Source organism: Pelodiscus sinensis, chromosome 3 (assembly GCF_049634645.1).
Source record: "Pelodiscus sinensis isolate JC-2024 chromosome 3, ASM4963464v1, whole genome shotgun sequence".
NCBI lineage: Eukaryota > Metazoa > Chordata > Testudines > Trionychidae > Pelodiscus > Pelodiscus sinensis.
Window position 1 is genome coordinate 181,802,519 of NC_134713.1, and position 22,354 is coordinate 181,824,872.

The window sequence follows — 22,354 nt, forward strand, 5'->3', positions numbered from 1 at the left end:
CTTGGAATAGCAGAGGGGTCCAGGCTGGGGCACTCTGCTTCCTGCTGCTGTGGTGCAGTGAAATGTAGCAGGCTGGGAGATGGTCAGCTGAGTAGGCTGCTGGGTTGCTCTGGCTCTCCACTGACTGCTGCTACCTCACTCCAGGCACCCCAGGTAATTGTCAAGTCACATAGCTCAGGGGAGGAAGTGTCAGGGAAGGGCTGCAATGGAGTTGAAGGGGACAGAGCAGGGGTAGGAAGAGGTGTGGAGCAAGGGTGGAAGAGTGGGACTTGGGGAAGGGGTGGAGTGGGGGCAGGGCAGAGGTGGAACAGGGGTGGGAAGAGTCAGGTCCTGGGGCAAGAGAGCATTGCCCAATGTCTTGGTCCCTTTATGGATGGTCCTGCAGTTATGTTAATTGAAGGGTGCGTTCACATCGAATCTCAAATGTTTGTGAACCAAGCAGTCGTCTGCATCTCAGTATAATGGTATGTATTGAAAAAAACAAAAATCCAGCTCATCTAGGGTAGAAGTCAAAGGATGGCGGGCATTAATTGGTCAAGAAGGATTAATTTAATTCTACCTTCCATTTTTCAGATTGACAAACAAGCGTAGGCTATAACCAGATTCTTAATATATGGCCTTTATTCAAAACTGAAATCTCCTGCTTGAGAAGAAGCAACTAAAACTTAATACTAGCTTATACTATGTGTAAAAAAAACAAACAAACTTGAATCAGGTTAGATCAGGATATCAACATGAAAGCTTTATCATTGCAAAAAGCCATGAAGAAAACCTAGTTTTTGTACGATGTGTTTTATTTTGGTATCCAAGACTAACATCTCTTTTCTGTACTTCAAATTGTAAATGGCACATCTGAAACCATTACACGAATTAAACCAGCTGTGTGTAAGCATACACAACACAAGTGGCTAAATGCATTCTCAGTGCTATTTTTTTATATATATTTGACTTCAGATTGAAATAGAGACTCTTGGTTGTTCATTCTGAAACATTTGTATTTATGCATCAGATTCTGTAGAAGTGAGAGCTTTGATTAAAAAAATCTTTATTTTGAGATCTCTGCATTACATTCTAATGAGAAACTTATCTTAAATAGCTTATTTTTTAAAATACATTTTAGAGTATATTTTGTTCTCACCAAGGCTATCCTCTAGCAATTTTTTTGAAGATCCACGTTCAGGTTGACAGATTTAAAACAACAGAAAATAAGATGATTTGCAAAACTGCCACCTTTATACCATTTACTGTTGTTATCTTTAGAGTGCCTGAATTTTAGGTTTCTAAATCCACATTTAGGTAACTTATATGTCTGGATTTTCAAAGCCTGGAGTGCTCTCCATTGAGGAGGTGCAAGGTGCTCAGCATGCTTGAAATTCCGAGTCTCATTTAAGGCATGATTCAAAGCTCATTAAAGATACTAGGAGTCTTTCTGAAACCTAAAACTAACTTTAGAGCACATTTTTTAACATTGGCCTTACCATTTGCAAAACAATGACTAGCAAAAATATCATTAATACAAGCTTTTTGGGAGACTTTTTGTTTTTAAAAATATATAGATGTAAAGTTCTTTGCTGAAGTGCCTATCGCTGTAGTATCTTTGCACTGATTAGCATATGTTGACAGACTGCCAGCAAGAATATTTCATCATTTAAAACATCATGGATTGGAATATTGATTTTCTTTCTTTTACCATTGTGTTAGGGCCAATCTGCATGCCATTTTAGAAGGAGAACCCCTGTACTTTGGAATTCTTGCTACGTATCTGGGAGATTATCTAGCCCTGAGTGTCTAGTAGGGTTGTTAGAAAGTGGTTATTTTAATAATTGTGTAATCACTACATTTCTTAGTGGTTACCAGGTTACTTGATGCCCCTTGGGGCCAGAGTTAGCAAGCAGTGTGCTCCCGTTGCCACTCCCGGTGAGCACCCTGCATTGCTGCCTCTATTATCAGAGAGAGCAGTGAGGGGTAGCAGGTGGAAGCAGGAGACCATTTAAAAACCATCTCTCTGAATAGACTGGCTCCAGCCTGATGCAGAGGAAGCAGCTCCTGGCCACGGGACAAATACTTATCGATTAAATGGTTAGCCAGCTAGTGGTTAACATCCCTAGTGTCTAGTACACTTAAATTGAATTAGAGAATTCAAATAGTTTAAAAAAAGTTTAGATACTCATAGTATTCGTTCTAGATTCACTTTTAATTCTCATCAAACCAAGAACATGTATTCCATTGCATTTTCATGAATTTATGCAAGCGTTTAGAATCCTATGCATCTTTACATGTTTACTAGTAAGACATGCTTAATAGTTGGCTCTGGAGTTTAACAAAAAAAACTGCTTGGATGAATAAGTAAGTAGTTAGTAATAGAGTACTTCTGTTGAGAAATACTATTAAAAATCTAAAAAACAAATAGTCTGGTAGCACTTTAAAGACTAACAAAACATGTAGATGGTATCATGAGCTTTCGTGGGCACAGCCCACTTCCTCACAAGACTGGAGTTGGATGTCCAGAACCAAAAATAAATAAGGTAAGGGGGAGGAGGAAGGCGAAGAGGGGGGAAAGAAGCAAAAAATTGGAGGGGAGAGGCAGTGGGTAGATAAATTTCAAAGGGAAAGCCGAGCCAGTATGTAACAAGAAAAGCTAAAAATCAGCAAATAGTCTGTTAGCACCTAAAGACTTGATAGTTAAGAGGCAGATAAAAGCCCGTTTGTTTGCAATGTAAAGGAAGAGTGTTAACACTAGATTATACACAGACTTACAGAACCATAGGCATCTTCGTTGGTTGGTTGATAATGTCCCAGCCATCCAATATTGTGATTTAAAATATTAAAAATCTAGATGGTGTTTTAAATGGGAATTTCCTGGGTTTTTTTTCCCTCGTTCCCTATTTTAAAAATATATATTTTGCTCTGCATTGTTTTTTCTCCTATACTGAGGATTGCCATCAGGAAAATGGGTCAGTTTATATACACCAGGAACCTGTGATGCCCTGTTCACATAGGTTTGAGAGGTCCCTCTCCTGCAAGGAATTCATTTTAGTAACATCTGGACATTTGTGCTGCATCCATTTCCTCAATGTGGTCTACATTCCACAGAAGTATACCTTTTGTTGGCAGCTAAAAAACAGGAACTGAAACTAAAGCTGCTCCTCATGAAGGGAGCTCTGCAGCCTATGTCTGATTTGTACCCAGACTTCTACTGCAGCCTTCCTCTCCAAGCCCGTCAACTGAGGAATAAATCTTCAGATTTTCCATTCAAGATTTCTAAAAAGAGAGCTTTGAGCCCTCATGGTGAGTCCTGAATGAGCCAGAGGAGGTAGTTCACTTTGTTACCAATTGCACAAAAGGCATCTACGTACAGTGCTCACAGATTATCAGTGGTATCTGCCTCATGGATCCATGCAAAGGCCCCATGGGCATGCACACTGGAGCAGCTGTACTGCCAGTTGGGGGTCAGATTTGGAGACTGTGCCACATCTGGGAAGGCTATATTAGTACAGATGGTCTCAGTACCAACGACTGTGAGGTAACCATCATTGGATTGTTCAGTGCGGCGAAGGTCACCAGCTTCCTTGATACTACAGACTCAGTACCGGCAACTAGTGACTGTATTGAATACTGCAGCACCACAACAATTTAGATTCTCTAAGGACCTCATGGTATCTGAGGTACCAGAGTCTGCTCTAATTGATAGCATGGCTCTGTTATGTGGTACATCTCGATCCTCAGAATCACCACCAGCATTGAACCGTGCGCCTCCAGTCTGTGTATATCTGGGCCTTCCCAGTCATACTTTTGCAGACCTGATACAACCAACCATGGACTCAGCCACCAGTGCTTTGCCATCACCCCAGTGGCCGTATTGGGATCCATGGACAGCCTATATGCACCATACCTTTGAAATGTCTAAAGTTATACACTGAGAGACTGCAGGGTGTTCCCTCTCAGCTGGTCTCAGGACCTGGTGAGGAGATTCTGGAGGAGCAGGAAGAAGATTAGACAAAAGGAAAAAGTTACAATATGTGCTAATATCTTTTCTCCAAATGAGGCAGTAATTGCTCCCACTATGGTCTCTGATGATTTTAAATTCTTCCCAAGACCTAACTAAGCTAGTGGCTAGTATACGTGTATTCTGCCCTCCCCATCAAGAAATTGCATTGGAACCTAGCTAAGCTTATAGGGCAAATACCAGCATTGGCTACATACATAATACTTTTTATTTTCATTATTATCATTTCACAGGGATACATTTTTTTACCCTCCCTCTGCTTAATTCTTGATGCAGTGAATTCCTATGGCCAGCAGCATAATTCCTAATCCACCCCTTGTGATAGGGATTGGAAGCACCTTGACTTTTTTGGATGAAAGGCCTATTCTTCCGCTGTTTTACAATTGCAAACTATTAGGCCTTAACAGCAAAATATGACTATGAACTATATCAAACTTCGCACCTTTATTGACAATTTTCTGGAATTACAATGGAAACAGTTTTGAGCCATTATAAACAAAGAGTAGCGAGTGGCTAAAATAGCGCTCCATATAGTTCCTGATGGATCTGATACAGTTGCCTGGTCCATTTTAACATCAGTTGTGATGTGTCTTCATGATTGCATCTTTCAGGCTTCCTGAAGGAGGTGCAAACAACTCTTAAGGACCTCCCTGTCAAAGATACTAAGTTGTTTGCAGAGAAGACTGACATAGACTCCAGACCTGTACTTCAGACAAGGGTGATTCATGCACTTGCACTGAAAAGAAAATGCAGTTTTTGGCTTTCTCACCAGACTGTTTTCCACCACAGTGCTAGGAGGCACAGAGAGAAATCCAAATTTTGGATGTGCAAATCATCAGGCCTCCAATAGTCAACATTGCAATTGCCATTTTAGAGCGTCAGGTCTGACATCTTTGTCAAAGCCCCAAGAAACTACTTTCTTAGCTTTCAGTTGCCAATTCTCAACTCTGTGCATCCCTTTGGATGTCACTTCACTCTGTTGTGAGAGAATACAAAATCCGATTGATTTGGTTTTGACAATTATCTCTGAAGTTTATTCAGACTACTTCACCTCCCTCTTCCTCACCTTTTCCCATCTCTCTTCAGGGACCCTAGTCATCAGAGATTGTTGTGACAGATGATAGATCTCCTCCACCTAGCAGCCAAAGAACTGATCCCTCTGCATCTTGCAGCAAAGGTTTTTAGTCTCTTTTTTTTTTTTTTTTTTTCCCATGAAAAAGGGAAGTTGGAGACTCATACAGGTTGAACCTCCCAAACCCAGTACTCTGGTTTGGCAACATGCAGTCTGGCAAGGTTATGGCTGTTGCTTGACCAAAGAGCCCCAGAGGTGGGAGCAACGCAAGGGCCTGGGTACTCTCTCCACTCTGGCCAGGGAACCCCTGGCATTAGCACAACAAGGTAGCTAGGGGGCCCCATCCCTGGCTGGTGAACTCCTGGCCTTAGTGGGGGAGGAAGTAGCCGGGAGCCCCTGCCCAGCCAGGGAATCCCCAGCATCAGCTGAGCCATGTGACCAGGGAATCTAAGCCCCACCAATTGCAGTGGGGCTGCTGGCAGCCCTAGCCAGGAACCTCCCAGTGGCAGCAGGACTGGAGTGGCAGGGCAGCTTCAGAGAACTCTCTGCCTGAAGTGGGGCTGGTGGAGGTGGGTGACCCTAATCCCTTGCAGAGCAGGGTGGCCCTAGAAGGAGGGCAGAGAGGCCCTGACTGGGGAATCTCTGGAGCAGCAGGACTAGCAGCAGTTGGGTGATCCCTGGTTCCTGGCAGGGAACACTCTCTAGCATCGGGACTGGCAGCAGCCAAGCGTCCCATTGGGAACTCGGGAAGATGTGGGGAAGCAGTGTGGAGAGTCTGTGCTGGAGCCTGGGAATGGTGCAGCCAGTTGGGACGCACTGACCTCCCTGATCCTGCAGACTCCCTGCTTTGGAACAGCTCAGGTCCTGAGGATGCCAGACCAGGGAGGTCTAGCCTGTACTGGACCTCAGGATACTGAACAAATACATCAAGGCCCAAAAATTCAAGATGTTCACAGAAGCAACAGTTATTCCTTCTCTGGGTCAAGGATACTTGTTTTTGGCCCACAAGCTCTGTTGCACGTATTTCTATGTACTGTATTCATCTTCCCATCCTACAGATGATTCCTCAGAGTAACTTTGAGTTAGGACCATTACTAATATAGATGACGTGATGTAACGTAGCTTATAGGGAACACTGGTCCAAAGTATTCTCCAAGGTCCTTGCCATAGTGGCAGCTTTGCTATATATCTTGGCAATAGTAATCTACCCACACTTGGTCAGGATCGTCTCCTTTAAAAACCCCTATAGGCCATCTACAAAACCATGGACATATTCATAAACCTGGACCTTTGGCTCAATGTCCAAAAATCTACCTGAACTCCAGTACAACTTTTAGAGCTTGTAAGGGGCCAACCTCAACTCATTTAATGCAAGGGGTCAACTTCCACCACAAAGATTTTGTAGCCAACTCACCTTTACAGATACACTTCTAGCTAGCTCAGGTGTTGGCCTTCGTTGCTTTTAGCAGCTGGAGTCTGTGGCAACTGGCGCATTTATAATATCTCATGCCAGGAGGTTTCTGCAGACGTGGTTTATAGATAAACAAATACATCTTAGACAAACCTCTCTAATCATCTTGCAGTGTGAAGTGCTCTCCTGACTGGTGGAATGACTCAGTAAACATGGATTCCAGGGGGTTCCCATTCCTTCATCCTTCCTTACCCCACTAACATTGTTTCTCATTATGGACACATCCTCATGGTTTGGGGTGCACACCTTAGCAACATCACAACTCAGGGCAAATGGTTGTCTATTAAGGCGGTTCTCTGCATAAGCCTTCTTGCATTCCTGACCATTCAGAGTTCGTGCTCTAACTTTCTCCCATGACTCAGGGGACACATCCAAAAGTTGAGACACAACCTTATGTGCGTGTTCTACATGCATCTTCAGTGAGGTGCTACATAGTCCTCCCTCTGCATAGAAATACTGAAACTCTGGAATTGTTACATTTGCCACAATGTTCTAATATCAGCCACCTACTTAATGGGAGTGTAGAACACGGCAGCAGCTAGTCTTAGTTGCACACATCCATGCGTGGGAATTTAACCTATCAGTTCTTCACGTTATTCTCTATTTTGTCAATGAAGGGAGAGAGCTAATAGCTTGGAAAACTCTATAGTAACTCTTGGGAGAATTCTGGCTTGGCTTAGAGTGGGAGCAGGGATTTAAGAATGGGGATTTATTACCACTTAAACCTCTGGCAAGCAATTATATGGAAGTATTTACCTCTTCTCCTTTGAATGTACTTTTAAAGTTGTGTTATACAGGAGGTCATGCTAGTTAATCATTATGGTCTCTTTTGGCTTTAAAATTTATGAATTTCTGTATTTCATTAGTGTGCTGTCTATTTTTTTTTCTTACAAAAGCTCCATGATAATCTTCTCTAAGAAATTTTGTACCCTTTTGTAGAGGAGAGAGTACAGTAATTCCTCATTTAACACTATAGATATGTTTCAGAAAATGATCGCGTTAAGTGAAAACGTGTTTTGCCGGGTCAATTTTCCCATTGAATATAATGGAAAAGGTGGGGGTTGTGTTTCAAGCAGTGGTGTCTGTTTGGGACTGGGACATAAGGTTGGGGGAGAAAGAGGACTGGGTTACAGCAGGGAGGGGAGGTGCTTGGGTCTGGGGAAGGAAAAGGGAGGACAGGGGAGGTGGCTTGCAGCCAGAGGCTGGGTTTTCCCAGCCAGTTGCCGGCATCCCCTGCCTCCTTGCAGTTCTTGTAGCTTGGCTTATTTTAATATTGCCAGTCTTCATATACAGTGGTTTGTTATGGGTTCTCCTTTGTGCTCTTTCCAGTATTTTATTTGGGTTCGAGGAATTTTACAATTTGAATCAGGAATAGGATGTGCATCTGTGTGTTTGTGTACTTTTTCTTATGACCTAATCGGTGTAAAATATTTAAATGAATATTCTTTCACTCTTATTTTTTCTTTCTGGGTGGCCTTTTTGTAGCATTTTAGATAAGGTTCAACTGAGCTTTTTGTTTGTAGTCAATTTTTGAATGAGTTCTAAATACATTCTCAGATTGACCTGAAAATTGCTATGTGATAGTTAGTGGTGCATACTTGGAATCAGTTGGTCAAGGGGTTCCCAAGATACTGCTTCCTCCACCCCTCAAGAAAGCTTAACTGTGCTGGTGGTTAGAACACTTTACTGCCCACAGATGGGGTGAAGTGGGGTGGAATTATGGGCAGGATCTAACTCCAATATGTATTGTTGCCTGCCCATGAGCTCAACTAGTGACTGGTAAGCCAAATAATTGAAATGTTGGTATATACAACATAGTTTTCATTATTTTTCTCTGAAACCCTAGCAGAGCTTGTTGCTATAATCAAAAAGTTAAGGTTAGTCTACATTGCCACAGAACATCAGTGCAACTACGCCACTGTCGTGCATCTGATGAAGTGCTCCAGCTCACTGAGAGGTGGAAACTAAGTCGTCAGGAGAGCATCTCTCACCAATATAGTATGGTGTTTTCAGCTTAAATGATAGTATAGACAAGCCCTGTATGAACTAAACTTTTAATATACAGATGCAGGGTGGAAACATAGTCATACCTGAGCTATGAATTTTATCAGAGGAACTGTGTTCTGTAACTTGGCTATAATTGCCAGGAGTACTTTACTTCTCCTTCCTAATCAGTTAAGCGCTTTCTGCAGATAAGTTAGTATAAAGTGATCCAAGCTATTTGTGAAGTGCAGAGGGGTTTCAGTGCAGCTCTGCATCCATTGTTTGCAATGTAAAACTAAAGAATAACAGGGTCTTCTCACTAATGTGAGGTGGTATACTAGGAGTGGGCAATAATTTTTTGGGGGGAGTGGAAGTGCTATCCAAGAACTTGGCAAGTGGTCAACGGCCACATTCTTCCATGATATTAATGGAACAGGTGTGGGGTCTGAGATGGAGGTTGGGTGCAGAGGGAACCTTAGGGTAGGGGTTTGAGGTACAAGTGTGGAGTCTGGTAGGGAATTTGAAATAAGGAGGGGGTTGTTTCCTGGGGCAGGGGATTGGGGTGCAGGGTATGGAAGGGGGTATGAGTATGGGTACAGAAAAGTATTCTGACTAGAGGAAGGGGGTGAAGGGTCTAGGAGGGGTTGTGACCAGGGTTCCCTCTAGGGTGCGTGCCTGTACAAGACACACACCAAGAATTTGATTCACGCACACCTTCTTAGCAGAGCCATCCAGGGGCTGCTGGGGGAGCGGGGGGAGGTATGTGGTGGGTGACTGCTCTACCCCAGGAGCAGCTGGGCCGCAACCATGTGCTCTTGGCCCTAGCTTCAGCCTTTCCCCAGGGCCAGGGCTGTGGCTAGGGTTGGACACGTGGCAGGGTTCCGTGGTAGTTTCTGGGGCCTTAACTGCAGTACTAAAAATAGCACCATGGCCCTGGCTCCAGCCCCCGCACATGCGGCAGCCACCCAGAGCATCAAAGGCAGAAGACCAGGGAAGGGGCAGGGAGAGAACTAAGGAGAAGCTGGGAGTGAGGAGAAGAAGGGGAGGAGACAGGGCAGGAGAAGAAAGGGGCAGGCACCGAGGGGAAGGGTGGAGGAGAGACAAATGCTTGGGGGCCAAGAGGTAACAATGAGAAGGAAAGGAAGGTGTCAGTGGGGGTGGGAGAAGGGAGGGGACAGGGTGGTACTGGGAGAGGAAAGGGGAGGGGCAGAGAGAAGGGGAAAGAGGGAGGAAGAGGAGAGGGGAGGAGTGGGTGCTGGGAGAAGAGGGGTTGAAAGGAGGGATGGGCATGAGGAATGCAGGGGATAGAGCAAGTCATGTGTGAGGGGCAGAGGGGCGTGAGGAGACCTGGGGCAAAGGTGGTCAAGGGGTAGGCACCAGGGAGGAAGAGAGCAAGGGAGCAGGTGTTGGGAGGGTAGGGGCAGCAAGAGAAGGGGGAGGCACCAGGAGTGTGCAGGGAGGTAAGGAAAGGTACAGGTGCCGGAGGATTGTGGGGGTGAAGCAGAAGGGTAGACACAGGGAGGGAAGTGGAGGGGAGGGATGGGCAGAAGAGAGAGGCAAGGCAGGTGGGTAGAGGGAGGTATTAGGAGAGAGGATGGGAAGGGGTAGCTACCAATGATCACTGTGGGGCTAGAGGAGAGGTGGGCACAGGGGGAAGGTAAGGGCCGTTGCAGGGGTCGGAAAGGTCTTAGGAGGGCTGAGGGGAGTGAGAAGGGCGGGAGCCAGGACAACTGAGAAGGGTAAGAGATGGAGGGGGCAGCAACAGGCCCCAGGGGAGCAGATGGGGCAAGGGAAGGGTGGGAGACACGGCAGCAGAAGGGAAAAGGGAGAGGTGGGTTCCAGGCAGAAGAAGAGGGATGAAATGGTGGGTAGGCTCCAGGATGCAGAGTTGTTGGGGGGATGGGGAAGGTGTCAGGAGGGCAAGGAGACAAGGACAGGTTTGCAAGGGGCAGAGGTGGATGAAGGGCAGGGACATGTGCCAAGGAGGCTAAAATGGGACTGGGGGCAGGAACCCAAGAGAGCAGAAAGGTGGTGAAAATGGGAAGGGCCAAAGGGAAGGAGAAAGATAGAGGCAGGGGCCAGGTGGGAGGGAAGAGTAAGGGAGGGGCAGGAGCCAGGGAAAGGTAAAGGGGACAGGTACCAGGAAATCTCTGTTGCTTTGGGGTTGTTAGTTGCTAAGAGCAGGTCAGTGCTGACCTCCGCCCCCCCCCCCCCCCCCCCCCACATACACTGGTTGACTCTTCATGCAGGCCAGCCCCAAGGGCACCACCTGTCAGCCAGGCAAACCCCACAGCTAACACTTCCCATCCCCTTCCCTGTCCAGCCCCGACCCTTCCCTTCCCCACAGCATATACAGTATGTTTGGGCTGGGCTCACTAGGAGTGGCAGGGCAGTGGAGGTTTGGGTGGGGGCATAAAAGCAAATCAATGGGCTGCTGATAATGAAGTAGGGGCAGTGGGGACAGTATTTAGTATTAAAAATAGCAGCTGGGTCAGTGTGGAGGCTGTAGGGGCTGGGGACCATGATATTAAAAATAGCACCGCGGCTCTGGCCCCAGCTTCAGCCCCTCCCCAGCGCTGAAGTTGCCGCCAAGGCCACATGCTGCCTGCCCAGCTCTTCTAAGGACAGGCTGTGTATCCATGCCGCTGGAAAAGCTCCAGCTGGAAAGGCAAGTATGTTCTGGCCAGGAGCCGGAAGCAAACTGTATTGGTGAGTTACTGAGCAGTGCTCAGATGGGGGCAGTGTTGGGGGATGGTAGTGTGGACACGTTGGGAGAACTTTAAGTTTCCATGAATTTTATAGTAAAGGCCAGGTCCAGACTGAGATTGAATGACTGAGGTCATTCAAGGTGCCCCCTACTTGTGTGCATACCACTACCATGTATTGTAGCGTTCCTTAAAGACAAGGGACTAAACAATGTGGTGGTTGTTTTGCTGTTTTCCTAGTGGCTCTGAAGTGAGATGAGCCGCCTCCTGTTTGATACAGAATTCAAACATGCCCCTCGCCCCGTTTCTGTCTAGCAGCTTTAGCTGTTTTTGTGATCCAAATAGACCTTCCAATATGATGAATGGAGATTTAAAAGCACAGTAATAACTATGGAACAAAAATTAATTTAGTTTTTTTAATCTAATCTAATCAGTTCAAGCATCCTCCTTGTAATTAGTGTTTATTTGAAACAGTTGTGCTTATTGCATTTGTAACACAGAATACAGAATTCTTCAACTGGAGACTTTGCAAGTAAGAACATGGAGTTAGTGATCAGACAGCAGTTGTCTGTAACTCAGAGCCACCAAGTTAAATGGCTGCATCATGTATAGAAATGTTACTCAATATCTATTTTAAATAAGAGGACCATGAAAGTTCTTGTCCTACAAGGACTGTTAGCAGTTATTGTTTATATTGTTTATAAAAGGACCGCCTTTGCTTAACCAGGAGATCTTGCATAATCTAAAAATCAAAAAGGAGTCCTGTAAAAGTGGAAACTGGCACAAATTACAAAGTATGAATATAAGCAAACAATGCAGGGGCAAGATTAGAAAGGCAAAGGGACAACATGAGCTCAAACTAGCTACAGACATAAAGGGAAAGAAGACGACTTCCTATAAATATATTAAAAGTAAGAGGAAGACCAAGGACAAGGTAGGCCTGTTGTTGGTCAGTGAGGAGGGAGAAACATTAACAGGAAACTTGGAAATGGCAGAGGTGCTTAATGACTTCTTTGTTTTGGTATTCACCAAGAAGTCTGATGAAGGAATGCCTAACCTAGTGAATGCTAGTGGGAATGGGATAGGTTTAGAAGATAAGATAAAAAACAAGAATAGAGAAGTTAGATGTCTTCAAGTCACCAGGGCCTGATTAAATGCGTCCTAGAATACTCAAGAAGCGGACAGAGGAGGTATCTGAGCCTTTAGCTATCATCTTTGAAAAACCATGGAAGAGAGGAGAGATCCCAGAAGACTGGAAAAGCATAAATATAGTACCCATCTATAAAAAGGGAAATAAGAACAACCCAGGAGATTAGACCAATCAGTTTATTTTCTGTGCCAGGAAAGATAATGGAGCAAGTAATTAAGGAATTCATCAGCAAACACCTAGAAGATAATAAGGTGATAGGTAACAGCCAGTATGGATTTGTAAAGAACAAATGTCAAACCTATCCGATAGCTTTCTTTGATAGGATAATGAGTCTTGTGATATACATAGACTTTAGTAAGGCATTTGATACAGTCTTGCATGATCTTCTTATCAATAAACTAGGCAAATACAACTTAGATGGGGCTAATATAAGGTGGGTGCATAATTGGCTGGATAACCATTCTCAGAGAGTAGTTATTAACAGTTCACAATCTTGCTGGAAGGGTATAACAAGTGGGGTTCCGTAGGGGGTCTGTTTTGTGACTGGTTCTGTTCAATATCTTCAACGATTTAGATATTAACATAGAGAGTACACTTATTAAGTTGGCAGGTGTTACGAAGCTGGGAGGGGTTGCAACTGCTTTGAAGGATAGTCATAATTCAAAATGATCTGGACAAATTAGAGAAATGGTCTGAGGTAAACAGGATGAAGTTTAATAAGGAAAAATGCAAAGTACTCCACTTAGGAAAGAACAATCAGTTTCACACGTACAGAATGGGAAGCAACTGTCTAAGGAGTACTGCAAAGGGATCAAGAAGTCACAGTGGACCACAAGCTAAAGATGAGCGAACAGAGTGACACTGTTGCAAAAAAAGCAAACATGATTCTGGGATGCTGTTATAAGTTCCCCCATGGGGTTCAAGTCTCCCCACTCCCCAAAGTCACCACTGTTTCTCTGCATTGCTGATTGCGGCTCGAATTTTACTGATTCCCTATCCCTGTTGGTATGGCCGGACGGCCGCACTGCCCGGGGACCACGCCCCTAGCGTCGCGGAAGGGGGCTTTGGCCCTCCCTCTCTCCAAGCCCCGGCCCAGGGCCCTAAGGTGGGGACCTTGGTCCCTGCTCAATGAACCACTCACAGGGTTCATGGCCCTGCCCTGGGCCACTTCTTCCTTGTCTCCATTCTTAATTTTGGCCCGCCGGGTCGGGGGTAGGACTCACCACTGCCATATCCCATCCCGTGTCCTTTTGCGAAGTGCTCTGTGCGCTGGTCTCTGCTCCTTCTTCGCCACCGCTTCCTCTAACCCTCTTCTTCTCTTCGCCTTCCTTCCTCCTCTCCCCGGCTTCCCCACGCCCTTTTAAATTCCCAGCCATGGTGTCTGGGGACGATCCTCCTCTGACATCCTCACCCCTGCCCTCCAGCATCCTCTGCGTGATGTCACGGGCAACGTCATCCGCGGCACCTGTGGTGGCGGACGAGCCACACTCCCCGCTTTGCCGCCCACACTCCCCTCGGTTATTCCCTGGCTGGGGCTTTCCAGCAGGTCTCTGTTCCCGCTCGGCCCCCCTCGGGGCTCTCCGGCTCAGGGTTCGGGGCGGCACTTAGTGCAGGGCGGAGGCTCCCCATCACAGATGCATTAACAGGAGTGTTGTGAGCAAGACATGAGAAGTCATTCTTCTGCTCTACTCTGCGCTGATTAGGCCTCAGTTGGAGTCTTGTGTCTAATTCTGGGCACCACATTTCAGGAAAGATGTGGAGAAGTTGAAGGTCCAGAGAAGAGCAACAAGAATGATTAAAGGGCTAGAGAACATGACCTCTGAAGTAAGACTGAAAGAATTGGGCTTGTTTAGTTTGGAAAAGAGAAGAATGAGAGGGGGCTCCCCATCACAGATGCATTAACAGGAGTGTTGTGAGCAAGACATGAGAAGTCATTCTTCTGCTCTACTCTGCGCTGATTAGGCCTCAGTTGGAGTCTTGTGTCTAATTCTGGGCACCACATTTCAGGAAAGATGTGGAGAAGTTGAAGGTCCAGAGAAGAGCAACAAGAATGATTAAAGGGCTAGAGAACATGACCTCTGAAGTAAGACTGAAAGAATTGGGCTTGTTTAGTTTGGAAAAGAGAAGAATGAGAGGGGACATGATAGCTGTCTTCAGGTATCTAAAAGGATGTCATGAGGAGGGAGACAAATTGTTCTCCTTGGCCTCTGAGGATAGGACAAGAAGCAATGGGCTTAAACTGCAGCAAGGGAGGTTTAGGTTGGATATAAAGAAAAACTTCCTAACTGTGAGGGTGGTTAAATACTGGAATAAATTGCCTAGGGAAGTTGTAGAATCTCCATCTCTGGAGATATTTAAGAGCCATTTAGATAAATATCTAACCAGGATGGTCTAGATGGTACTGGGTCCTGCACCTCTCAAGGTCCCTTCCAGTTGTAGTGCTCTATGGTTCTATATACAAAAAAGTAGAGAAAATATATTTCTCTGAATACTTTGAATATCTTTGTTAGAAGACATAAAATTAAGTGACTACCATAATACATCACTCTTTTTAGTTAAATAAATTGTTTTAAAGTAAATAATTTAAAATAACAGTTTTAAGAACGAGATCCAAAGTCCAGTGAAGTGAAGGGAAAGATTCTTATTAATTTCAAGCAGTTTCGGAACGGGTCTTAAATGTCCTTTGTTTTCTTGTCTGTAAGGATGTTAAAATGCGATTATTTGACTAATCATGTAGTTGATCCAATTTGTATAGACTATATGATTGGTCAGTTAGCATCTCTGCAGAGCTGCACTGGGGGGTAGCTCCACAAGAGCAGAGACTGAGCAGTCCTGGTTCGCACTGGGTCCAGAGCCACCAATACTGCGGTTCTGCATTTTAAATGCGGCTCTTACAACATTTAAAATGCAGAGGCACAGCAATCAGTGTTGCACTGGGACCAAGCAGCCTCTGTTCACAACTAGCCCGGTCTGCTGCAAACAGGGGCTGGTGCTAGAGCAGCATTTGTTCGCGGTAGCCAGCCCTGATAGAGGCAGCAGGGTGCAGGGCAGGTGACATCCTGGAGAAGGTGCTAGGGAGAACCGGCTTTTAAGATGTCTCTCCTTAGTACCGTCTCCTGTGCCCCTCACAGCAAATTTCGGGGAAGGGAGGGACGACTAGTTGAGTCAACTAAGCATGGATAGTTGACTAGCCGCTTTCACCCCAACTTTTCTGCTTGCTTTTTTTATTTAAAACTGCAAGAAATTAATTAAACCCATCCAGCATGTGCTTAAGCTTTACACAAATTCCTTTGATAACCTTTCCATGCAAATAGACAATTCTTCACTTTGAAGAAAAATAAGAACTCTTGTAGTTGAGTTGATCACTTGAAATAATACTATCAAGTACCTGTGCACTCTGGCATAAAGCAAAGAATATTATTTGTCACATTTCTTATACATTATTTTTATTAATAGACATTCAAACTTTGAAGAATGCTTATGAGTGGATCAAATCAGTCAAAGGAAATCTGCACTTGATTCATCAGAGTTTTAGCTCTTTATATATATGTCTTGTGCGCAGAACAAGCATTCCATGTAACTGCTTTTTCTAAGTTGGCTATTTATCTGTAATAAAAAGAACTGTCTAAAATTGTACTGGATTGACTTCATCTCTGATCCAAAATAAAATATAGCCCTGAGACACAATGTGAATGGATAGACATATTCAATACACTGTCGTCTAGGTGTCCAATGGAGAGTGTATCTTAGACAAACTCAAAAAGACCAATTAACATAGTTCACTGAAAGGAAAGCTAGATTTAGTTGAGGGGGAAGACCAGCTGGGGTAAGGCCTGGGAGGAGACTATAAACAGAGGACATTGGCTACTGAAAATGTTTCAGTATTTTCATTTTATGTGACTTCATGTTAAATAAATATTTAAAGACATGCACCTTGTTAATTATCCCATGTGTTAGTATTCTTTCTGCCATAACACTTAAAAAATATTTATATTTGTTAATAATTGGGTACCACGGTGACACATCCAAACAAGCGCACGTGACCTCAGTATTGGTGCACAAGACAAAACTCACTCTGCTCATGGATAGAAAAATCTTAGAGGGAACACTGTTTGTGACGTGGGGCAAGGACTCAGGAGAGGGAGCAGAGGATTGAGGGAAGGGAAGAGCTGGGGCTGCCAGGTGCAGGCTCTGGCTGAGAGGTGGTTACCCAGGCGTCTCCCAGCCAGCTGCCCCACGGGACTGTTAGGTAGCTCCCTGCCTTCCATGTCCCCGCATGCTGCTCAAAATGGCCTGCTACAGGGGCCATGTGCTCACTGCGTGTCATGTGCTCATGGGGCGCTCCTCTGAATGCTGCCTTTGCCACAAGCATGGCCCAAGTAACACCTATTGGCTAATTTCCGGCCAGTGGGAGTTGCAAGATTGTGCTGGGGACATGGTCAGTGTGTGAAGCTCTCACACAGGGGCTTGCAGCGCTCAGAGAGTACATGGCCCCAGCAGTCAGCCATTTTGAACAGTGTGTTGAAGCATGGTAGGCAGGCTCTCACTGGGCTGCAGGATGGTGGGCGGGTATCATTGTAGGCTATTACAGAAAGTTACTGACTTTTTTTTTTTAAACCATATAACTAGGGGGCGGTGCCCCCTGCTTGCTACGCTTGCCAACCACCCTCTCTCTGGTGGGGGGTAGGCAACCCAGTCTCTCTCCCTGGCCACTGGGGTGGGCCAGGCTGAAGCTCCACTAGCACGGGCTCTCTTATCTTCCCCTCCCCCCCCCCCCCCCCCCCGCCGCCGCCCAAGCTGCACCAGTCCCTGCTCTTCCCCTCCTCCCTGTCCCAGGGATGGGGGGGAAGAGCCAGGGTCTGGAGCTCCATGGTCCACAGCCCACCCCACTCTTTCCATCTTTACCCCCACCTCCATTCCTACCCCCTCCCATTCTCCCTAACCCCTCCCCACACTGCTTATCCCTACCCCCACCTTCTTCCCCCATTCCTACACCCCCATCCTTCCCTAACCCACTGCCCATCTCCCTGCCTCCAGGCTCTTGAGTTTCAGAGCTAGGAAGCTGCACAGCCAACTGCAGTCATTGGTGCCAGAACACATCATGTGTAGGAGCCATGTGACGATAAGTAAGAATTAGCTTAACATTATCAATCCTTTAAAATCTTGAGTCAGCATACAGCAGTTACACACAACCTTCTAACTCACTGCTATGGCTCGTACAGCGGAGAAAATTGGTAAGCGTCTTTTGATGGAAAACATGGCTTACCATAAAAGCCTTTAATATAAAAAATGTCTGAAATGATCACTGTAAAATATAAGTTTTGCAAAGATGTGTAACAGTTGTGATACTGGAAGAGAAATATTGGATTAAATACATCAGAGTGAACATTGTAATTAAGTAGCAATAATGAAACTTTTCTGAAAACAGGTTTTTTCCTCCCCTTTTAGTTGACGCAGATGAGATTAAACGGCTAGGAAAGAGATTTAAGAAGCTTGATTTAGACAACTCTGGTTCTTTGAGTGTGGAAGAGTTCATGTCTTTGCCTGAGTTACAACAGAACCCGTTAGTGCAGCGAGTAATAGATATATTTGACACAGATGGGAATGGAGAAGTGGACTTCAAAGGTAAGATATGGTGTTCTATAGTACATGATGTTGGCATTTTCTTAGAAGATCTGTCTCTTAGAAACTGTTAACTTTTGCTCTAATGTAAAAATATTTTTAAAGAACAAAATAAGATGTGAACACAGATTTAAGGGTGAAACATGCTTATAAAGATACTTTTATGTATTTGAAATAGATACCAACAATTCCTGTGAAAGCATATACAAAATATATTTATATTTATTCCTTGAGGCATAATCCGATTTAACACAGTTTGTGTTGGTTTTAACTGTTTAATAATCTTTCTTGCTGTTCATATTCTAAACTTTGCTTTCATTCTTGATGCCCATTTTAGAGTATATTAGTGTAAAAATGTTCATCATGGCTTCCTAAAAACAATGTTCCTCATTAACCTGAAAAAAATATAATTGGTGGAAGAGAATTGCAAATGTGTGTGTTCACTTTCTCTTGTCTTTTAAGAGACATGTGGAACTAGCTATAGCGATCTTGGAACAATTAGCAAGAGACACGGAAAATGCATAAGGTCTCAGAGGATTGAAGAAGGGTACATAGAGCACCTGTATATAAAATGGGGAACTGTGAGGACCTGAGCATTTCCATACCATTTGTCCTTACTTCGGTACCTGAAAAGATACCAGAACTGTTTTGACATTTTTGCCAACTAATGGTAGTCAGGATTTTCATTCTAAAAGGTAGCATTTATACTTTTTTCGTGTCTGTATTTTTAGCTACAAAATTCTTATAATTAGGTCAGCATTTTACCTTCCAGGAATCCTGGAATCCAATCCTGGAGTCCTGCTCAGGAATCCAATCCTATGTACCTATGCATGTGCATATTTTGATTCTGTATTATTTATACATGTTAGGAAAGGCTGCAAGATCTGGCTCTGGGAATTACATGGCTTTGAAGTTTATTGTTTAACAGTGCCACTTTGTTAATGTTCACATTTATTTATGATATCCTACTAAAATACTTCTTACATGTCCATTTTAAAAAAAATACGGTCACATTAACATCCATAATGAATTTTAGGGCTTGATTTGATGTGAACAGAACACAACACAATTCCAATTGAAGTCAATATAGTAGGAGTATCAAGTCCTTATTTATATACATTGGACTTTCCAGGGAATACAAGCTTTTGATTATAGTAAGTAAATATTGATATGTATTAGTGCAGTGAGCATGATGCTTGGTTTGAGATGCTTCCTTCTGATGGAAGCTAGAAATCCCTATAGAACTATGTGGAAACAATGAGGTAAGCTGTGCTCTAAGGACATGTCCCAATAATGTAACTTTAAAAAGCCCTTCCTTTAAAAAAAAAAAAAAAAAATTCTGAAGATTCTGGTTTCTCTTTGCAATAAACAGGGATTTCAAATATGTATACATGACTGATTTTTAAATACTTTTCCCACCCTATATTCTTCAGAATTTATAGAAGGAGTCTCCCAGTTCAGTGTCAAAGGGGATAAGGAACAGAAGCTGAGGTGTAAGTACTTTTGATTTTTCTGACAGCTTTTCTGTTATCTTTCAAATGTAGTTTGCTTTTAACACCACATTGGGAAGTCACCTTTTCCTCCTGGGGTGCCTGTTTTCTGGAAGAAGGCAACATCAGGCAGGATAGGTGGATACTATCTTGTAGGGAGTCTCAACTCCTTCCTGCTGAGGTCATTGCCCCTTCACAAAAATGCCTCTACGGCATTGTTGTATTCCCTACTGCATGAGTGAAACAAAGTCCATATCCTCTTTAGGGTAAAGGAATTATGTGCAATGTACATAGTTTTGCTTTTGACAATATGGAAATCAAATTAAATTTTTGCTTTTACAATAAAACAAAGAATATTAAATTGTTCCTGCAAAATTTTAATAGCGTATCTTTCAGAAGCTTAATGTGATCAAACCTTTGCTTTTCTTTACTGCAGTAACCAAGATATACAGTATGGATCGTAGAATCATAGAATACTAGAACTGGAAGGGACCTCGAGAGGTCATCGAGTCCAGTCCCCTGCCCCTATGGCAGGATGAAGTACTGTCTAGATCAGCCGAGATAGACATTTATTTAACCTACTCTTAAATATCTCCAGAGATGGGGATTCCACAACCTCCCTGGGCAGTTTATTCCAGTGTTTGACTACCCTGACAGTTAGGAACTTTTTCCTAATGTCCAACCTAAACCTCCCTTGCTGCAATTTAAGCCCATTGCTTCTTGTTCAATCCTCAGAGGCCAAGATGAACAAGTTTTCTCCCTCCTCCTTATGACACCCTTTTGGATACCTGAAAACGGCTATCCTGTCCCCCCTCAGTCTTCTCTTTTCTAAACTAAAGAAACCCAATTATTTCAGCCTTCCTTCTTTGGATGTAGAAAGGAAAGTTGTTACATTAAATATCTTAAAATGCACTCTCCTACCCCAGATCTAAACCACGTCTAAACTGCTTGCTGTAAACTGATCAATTGGCATCTTGATTAGTCATGCCACAGAAGGCCGTTATATTGTTTGAGTGGCCCATCTTATGATGCACTCCTTTCTGATTTTTTTTGTTGCTTGCTAATGTTATCAGTGTGAATGGAATACTTTTGGACTGAGGGCTTATCTACACCTCAAACATTAGTGGTACAGCTATGCTGTGGTAGTTGTGACCATGGCAGAGTTCTATTGATCTAGCGCTGTCTGTATGGGGACTTAAGTTATCTTAGCCACATAACTAAAAAGAGTGACTTTTTCACATCCTGAACCCCCAAAGTGAAACTAATCTAATTTTTAAAATAGACTATTCCTGGTTGTTACAAATCTAAAGGGTTAAATTGTTCACTGTACTGTTTAATACAGTGGGAGCCTGGTCTTCCAGGATTTATAAATTCATGTTTTATACTGATTTTAACTCTACAGAAAACAATGCAAAACTTTTTTTCTCAGTTGTGCATATAAAATACGTAGTTATGTTTGTGCCTTCAATATAATGGAAATTGTTGTTGGCAGGTCATATTTATTATTGAATTTTCCTTTAACTCATTTTCTATAGTTGCTTTCCGGATTTATGATATGGACAAAGATGGCTATATCTCCAATGGGGAGCTCTTCCAAGTGCTGAAGATGATGGTTGGGAACAATCTCAAAGACACTCAGTTACAGCAAATTGTAGACAAAACCATAATTAATGCAGATAAGGATGGTGATGGAAGAATATCCTTTGATGAATTCTGTGCTGTAAGTATAATCTAGGGAAAGATGTTGATATTTGTATTTTAGATACAATTTTTGTAAATCTAGTTTGACTTAGACTAGTTTTGCCACAATTATATTTAAAATAATACCATTGTTGTTGTCTTACAGTAAGTAAAATTGATCATGAAATAGCTGACTGCATTATTCATTATTTAGATGTTTCAAATTATCAAAATATTGTGCTCAATTACTGTGGAATGATTTTGATATCCTTTTTGTTGAGATATACAAAAACTGATGGAAAACTACCTAGTCCTGGAACTTTGTGTATGGCAAAAGTGAATTTCTAGATTGAGGAACTAGAAACAGGTGCCTTGGGTTATAGGTTTTCCAAAGGTAGAAAATAGTTTCAAGACCAAGTTTGTGTACCACTGATGGTTCATAGAAATTGGCCATCCTTGTTTCAAGCAGCAGAATTCATTAAAAGTACATAAGCAAACCCTAATACTTTTCTATAATTTTTTTTTATCTAAAAAGTTGTTACAGTAGCCACGGGAACTGTCCAGGATCATGGATGATAAGGGAGATGCTCTTTACAAAAGTGAATTAATGGAGGAGGTGGTCTGAAAGAGACTTTCGAGATGTCATAGAGTTTAAGGCAAGAAAGGACCACCAGATATTCTAGTCTAACCTTCTGGATATCACAGTCCACCACCCACAAACTAAACAAAACCAGCAAAAATGAGATCAAAGTAACTCATCCTACAGAAGACTAGAGTATTATGTGATAGGCAGGCAATAGGAGAGACAAGATGCACCAGTGCTAGAAGCGAATACAGGCAGTCCCCGAGTTACGCGGATCCGACTTATGTCGGACCCGCAGTTACGAACGGGGATTTTCTCGCCCCGGAGGACTGGAGCGGCGGGACACCTGGTCCCACCTGGACCTGGGACACCTGGAGCCAGCAGACCAGGGAGACGCTGAGCAAAATGGTGGAGGACCTGGGGCCAGACCTGCGGCGCTTCCAGCTGATCTGGAAGCGCCGCGGGTCTGGCCCGGGTCCTCCGCGGCTTTGCTCAGCGTCTCCCTGGTCTGCAGACCAGGGAGACGCTGAGCAAAGCCGCGGAGGATCCGGGCCGGACCGCAGCGCTGATCTGGAAGCGCTGCGGTCCGGCC

General features: G+C 43.9%; 1 protein-coding gene across 2 annotated transcripts in view; it reads left to right on the forward strand.

Annotated features, from left to right (window-relative positions):
* Nucleotides 1-22,354, forward strand: part of PPP3R1 (protein phosphatase 3 regulatory subunit B, alpha) — a 76,357-nt gene that overhangs the window by 48,859 nt on the left and 5,144 nt on the right. For both annotated transcript variants that reach the window (XM_075925564.1, XM_075925565.1), the window contains exons 3-5: nucleotides 17,836-18,012; nucleotides 19,443-19,502; nucleotides 21,035-21,219. In XM_075925564.1, coding sequence (XP_075781679.1) covers nucleotides 17,836-18,012; nucleotides 19,443-19,502; nucleotides 21,035-21,219 — 422 coding nt within the window. The remainder of the gene's footprint in view (nucleotides 1-17,835; nucleotides 18,013-19,442; nucleotides 19,503-21,034; nucleotides 21,220-22,354) is intronic.